This window comes from Castanea sativa, chromosome 3, assembly GCF_040712315.1.
Source record: "Castanea sativa cultivar Marrone di Chiusa Pesio chromosome 3, ASM4071231v1".
Lineage (NCBI taxonomy): Eukaryota > Viridiplantae > Streptophyta > Magnoliopsida > Fagales > Fagaceae > Castanea > Castanea sativa.
Window position 1 is genome coordinate 52,560,727 of NC_134015.1, and position 5,392 is coordinate 52,566,118.

General features: G+C 43.0%; 1 protein-coding gene across 1 annotated transcript; it reads left to right on the plus strand.

Moving 5' to 3' along the window:
• Positions 1 to 642, plus strand: LOC142629143 (uncharacterized). The gene has a single exon (XM_075803125.1). It carries the CDS (start codon positions 1 to 3, stop codon positions 640 to 642), a length of 642 nt encoding a protein of 213 aa, XP_075659240.1.
• Positions 643 to 5,392: the final 4,750 nt, after the last annotated feature.

The following is a 5,392-nucleotide window of genomic DNA, read 5'->3' on the forward strand; positions in this document are numbered from 1 at the left end:
ATGTCTAGACCAAAGGTGGATGAAGTTTTGTTTGCATACATTGTTGTTGCTTCTCATGCTCTGAGCTTGGTGCTAGTATGGGTTGATAATAGTGTGCAGAAGGCAGTCTATTATCTGAGCAAGTCATTACATGAGGCCAAGATTCATTACTTACCACTAGAAAATGCTATTTTAGCAGTGGTGCACGCTACACATAAACTCCCCCACTCCTTCCAATCTCATACAGTGGTTGTCCTAACTCAACTTCTGCTTAGATCGTTGCTTTGGAGTGCTGATTATACTGGAAGGGTTGCTAAATGGGGTACAATTTTAGGGGCTTTTGATATTAAGTATATGCCTCGCACCTCTATTAAGGGTCAAGTTCTTGCAAACCTGGTGGCCGAGTTTGCCGAGCCTTCTGTAGAAGAAAAAGAAGACAAGCAAGACATGGATGGAAAATCCATTGACATGGTCTCCCTCCAAGAGCCTACGTCCTGGAAGGTGTATATTGATGGTGCGGCAAATCAAAGAGGATCAGGGTTGGGTTTAGTTATAGTTTCCCCCGAAATGATTGTTATTGAAAAATCCTTAAGGTTTAGTTTCTCGGCCACAAATAATGAAACTGAGTATGAGGCCCTGTTGGCTAGGATGGCCATAGTCTAGAAGGTAGGAGGAAAAGTAGTAGTGATTTTTTCTGACTCGAGATTGGTTGTTGGTCAAGTAGAAGGAGAATTGGAGGCCAGAGATCAGAGAATGCAAGCATATTTGAATGAGGTAAGACATTTGCAGTCAAAGTTTGAATCTTTCTCTTTATTGCAAGTCCCCAAAAGCAAGAACACCCATGTTGATTCCCTGGCCACCCTCATAACATCCTCAGCTCAGAGCTTACCTCGGGTTATCCTCGTTGAAGACCTATACAACCCTAAGAAGACTAAAGGATATGTGGCTCGAGTTCATCAGATTAGGGCAGGACCTAGCTAGATGGAACCCATAGTGTTATTCCTTAAGGAAGATATCTTGCTTGAAGAGAAATCCGAGGAGGATAAAGTACGTAGAAAGGCTCCTCGATTTTGGCTAGCTGAGGACTAAAAGTTGTACAAACACTCCTTTTTGGATCATACCTGTTATGTGTACATCCTAAAGCAACAAAGCTACTTCTAGAAGAATTGCATGAAGGAATTTACAGAAGCCACACAAGAGGTAGGTCCTTATCTCACAGGGCATTCACCCAAGGATACTGGTGGCCAAATATACAGAAGAAAGTATAAGAGTATGTGAAGAAATGTGACCAATGTCAGAGATTTGCTCTGAATATTCATTAACCAGGGGGCGTCCTCAATCCTCTATCTAGCCATTGGCCCTTTGCTCAATGGGGCTTGGATATTGTAGGACCTTTCCCTAAGGCAGCAGGAAATAAAAGATGACTGCTGGTCGGAACAAACTATTTCACCAAATAGGTTGAAGCTGAGCCACTGTCAAATATTAGGGACTTAGATGCAAAAAAGTTCATTTGGAAAAATATTGTCACTAGGTTTGGAATTTCTTATACTCTCATTTCAGACAATGACCTTCAATTTGATAGCAAGGTCTTCAGAAGATATTGCTGCGATCTGGGCATTACGAACAGATACTCCATCGAGGCTTATCCACAAGGGAATGGGCAGGTCGAAGTTGTCAATAAAGTGATAGTGAATGGGCTCAAGAAGAGGTGGGATGATGCAAAGGGAAAATGGGCGGAGGAATTGCCATACGTCCTTTAGACATATCGGACTACTCCTCGCAGATCCACGAGGGAGACACCCTTTTCAATAACTTATAGGGCCGAGGCTGTATATCCTCTCGAAACCTGATTCCCAACAATGAAGACAAGTTCTTTCACTCCGGGTAACAATGATGAATCGTTAGAAAAAATCTTGGATTTGGTTGAAGAGCAGAGAGAAAACGCCATGGTTCAATTGGTATATTATCAACATAAGCTCAAACAAGGCTATGATTCGCACGTGAAGCTAAGGCCACTAACGCCAGGGGATTTGGTATTAAGAAAGGTTTTGAGTACTGCAAAAAACCCAGCATGGGGAAAATTAGGGCCCAATTAGGAAGGGCCATATCGCATTACCTCCGTGGCTGGGATAGGGGAATATTATCTTGAAGATCTAGATGCAAATATTGTACCACACCCCTGGAATGTAAATAACTTGCAAAAGTATTATTATCAATGAAAGTCTTTCTTGTTACATATTGTTTATTACATTATGCATTACACGCCAAGTTATTTTTCTAAGTATCGAACAGAACCTTGGCCATTTCTAACTCCTTGGACCACATATCTTGGGTAAATTGATATTTTTTTTTATAATTTTCCTAAGTATCAAACAGAACCTTGGCTATGCCTGAATCCTCGGACCACATACCTTGGGTAAATTGATATTTTCTCAATATTTTTTTAAGTGTTAAACAAAACCTTAGTTATGTCTGGTTCATTGGACCATCTACTTTGGGTAAATTAACACTCCAAGTTATTTTTCTGAGTATCAAACAGAACCTTGGCTATGCATGGCTCCTCGGATCATATACCTTAGGTAAATTGATATTTTTGAACATTTTCCTAACTGTTAAACAGAACCTTAGTTATGTCTGGTTCCTCAGACCATCTACTTTGGGTAAATTAACACTTCAAGTCATTTTTCTAAGTTTTAAACCAAACCTTAGTTATGTCTGGTCTCTCAGACCATCTACTTTGGGTAAATTAACACCCTAAGTTATTTTTCTAAGTGTTAAACAGAACCTTAGTTATGTCTGGTTCCTTGGACCATCTACTTTGGGTAAATTAACACTCCAAGTTATTTTTCTAAGTATCAAAAGCTACTAAAGTCCAAAAGAAGGAATATACAAGGACAAATCAAGGCTTCATCTTTATCACAAGCTTGTCCTTGAAAGTCTTTAGAGGCTGGTTAGGAGCTGTGTTGGTAGAAGCAGGCCCTTTCCTCTTTGAGTCCTCCTTAGAGGTGACAGGAAGGGTTGCCAGAACAATCTCCATGGGCTGGGTAGTTTCCTTCTCCTTAGCAGGCTCCTTAAGGGCAATGGGAGGCTGGGCAACATCATGGGCACCTCCTTGGTTGTTTCAAGTGGTTTCTTAGTAGCCTCAGACTGCTCAGCTTCCTTAGACACATGGCTAGAGGAAGGAAGGGATTTGACAAGAAAATCCTTTCTAGCATCTGCTCCTTGGGAGGCAGCATTAGCCTTAGGGATAGATGGGCTAGAAGCCCGGATGGCTGGAGTGTAGTACATACTTTTTGCCTACTAGAGGGCAGAAGAGGCATCAACCCCAGCCTGGGTGAATGCCTCATTCAACACCTGGAGGCAGTAGTGTCTACATACCTCTAAAACCTCCAACCTAAGGTTTTCCTTGGTCTCAACCACCCCAGCATCATACCCATCCTGGTCGGCCTAATCCCTTGCCTTCTCGGCTTCCTCCTTAGCTTTAATGCTTCTTCTCTCGCTTTGTTAGCTTCCTCCTTAGCCTTCTCAGACTCCTTCAGACTCTTGTTAAGGGCCTGAATCTCGGCCCTCCTCTCCAAGGCCGTCTAGGATGTTCAAGCCTACTTGGCTCCTTTTTGGGGCTCGACTTCCTTGGAAGGATGACTCTTTCCCCCTTTCACCACCTCTTTACCCTTAGGTTGATCCCTTTTTCTTTTGTGATCAGCCTGGTCAGCACGTTGAGGTTGGGTAGATGGAAGGGAGGGAAGTTTTGCTGGATGGAATTCCCTGGCTCTTAACGCTTAGGGGAGGGAAGTTTGGCCTGGGCGGTTTTCCCTAGCTCTTGACCCCCCACTTGGGACTCCATCAAGTCTCAGAGGCTTTATCTGGTTCTGCGCTGGATTGGCATTGTGTCCAAGTTGGTAGGTTCTTGTGGGTGGCTTACTTGTTCTAGGGATGTGAGCCCGAGGTCACCGGTTGGACTTTCTAGGGAAGAAGGTAAGTTGAAGATGTCCAATTCGTCCACGGAGTCAGAGATATCTACTATTTCCTCCTCCTCTTTGATGATGGGCTGGGAGGAAGTAGCTTCACCGATCATTTGTTGGAGTGGAAAAGCTACTATGAGAATGCCTTCTGGGATAGGTTGGGTGGTAAGAGTGTCTTTTGGGATGGGAATGCCTTCGGGAAGGAGAAAACCTAGAACAACGATGCTGATCCGGTGCAGGCGGGGGTTGGTGGCCTTTATGAAGCACTTCGGCACCTAGAAGCTCTTTGAAATAGGAGTGTAGCCAAGAATCAAATGCGCTGCTTTGAGTTGACCGTCACTGTGGATGAATACCTTGGCTTTCAATATCTTATCCAAATTCGGCAAATTGACAAGACCGAAGTTTGGAATGACGGCGCGTTTGTCTGCAAAATCATCAACAAATATCAATGTTAATCAAAGGAATGTTATATATACAGACACAAATAGAAGGAGCAAGAGGGGTGATTATGAAATAATTGACCCAAACCTAGAGCCCCACCTGGTTTCCCCTCTCTTGTCAGGCAAGGGAGGCCATCGTGCCACTCCCTAGACATGATCAAAAAATCTTTGTTTAGGCCCTTGTTGGAATTGGGGAGGTATTGGATAAGCCTAACCTCAGGGAGCCTAGACTTTAGGTAGTACCCCTACCCCGTTAGGTGATGGAGATTGTAAATCCAATTAACATCGTGGTGGGTAAGTTCCAAACCCATTCTCTCATTAAGTACATCTATACAACCTAAGATTCTAAACATATTTTGGGTGCACTGGGTAGGAGCTAATCTATGGGCCCTAAGGTAATCCCTAGTGACCGTACTCGTGGGAATTCTCACCCCCCCTCTATAAAGGCGATCATCAGGATTACTACTTCTCCCTCCAGCTTTTTCTCATGCCATTCTCCTTCCTTACAATATCTAATAGATACCCCTCTCGAAATCCTATACTGAGTTTTAAAAGCCTCTATTTTCTCCTCGGAGTCTACCAAAGAAGCGAATCTACCCATTTTTAAAGGAGGATTGAAGGTACTAAAACGATAAAGAGAGGGACGAAGAGCCAAGGAGAAAAAGACACAGAAAAGAGAGAAGTAGATGAAAAGGAAATAAGCAAGGAGGTTTATGAAGACTTACACGAGAAAGAAAACTCTCTTCGGACTAATTCTTGGTAGTTGTGAGGGCACTAGTGGATTATGTAAGCTTGCAGGTTCAGCGTATGAATGCAAAAGTGAGATAAGAAATTAATTTGGACAGTATTTATATTAAAGAGCAGTTGCAAGTAGGAAAATTCCCGCCTAGGTTTCAGTAAAATCTATAGTTGTTGGATTCACATCACGCCGTTGAGCGTGTGGGACATAAAGTTGTAAAAATTTAATTGAGGATGCGTCTTGTGTGTCAAAGCGTCAGGAGCGTGCCTAGG

Excerpts from the sequence above, each read along its gene's own strand:
- LOC142629143 (XM_075803125.1), top strand. The coding sequence starts at position 1 with ATGTCTAGACCAAAGGTGGATGAAGTTTTGTTTGCATACATTGTTGTT.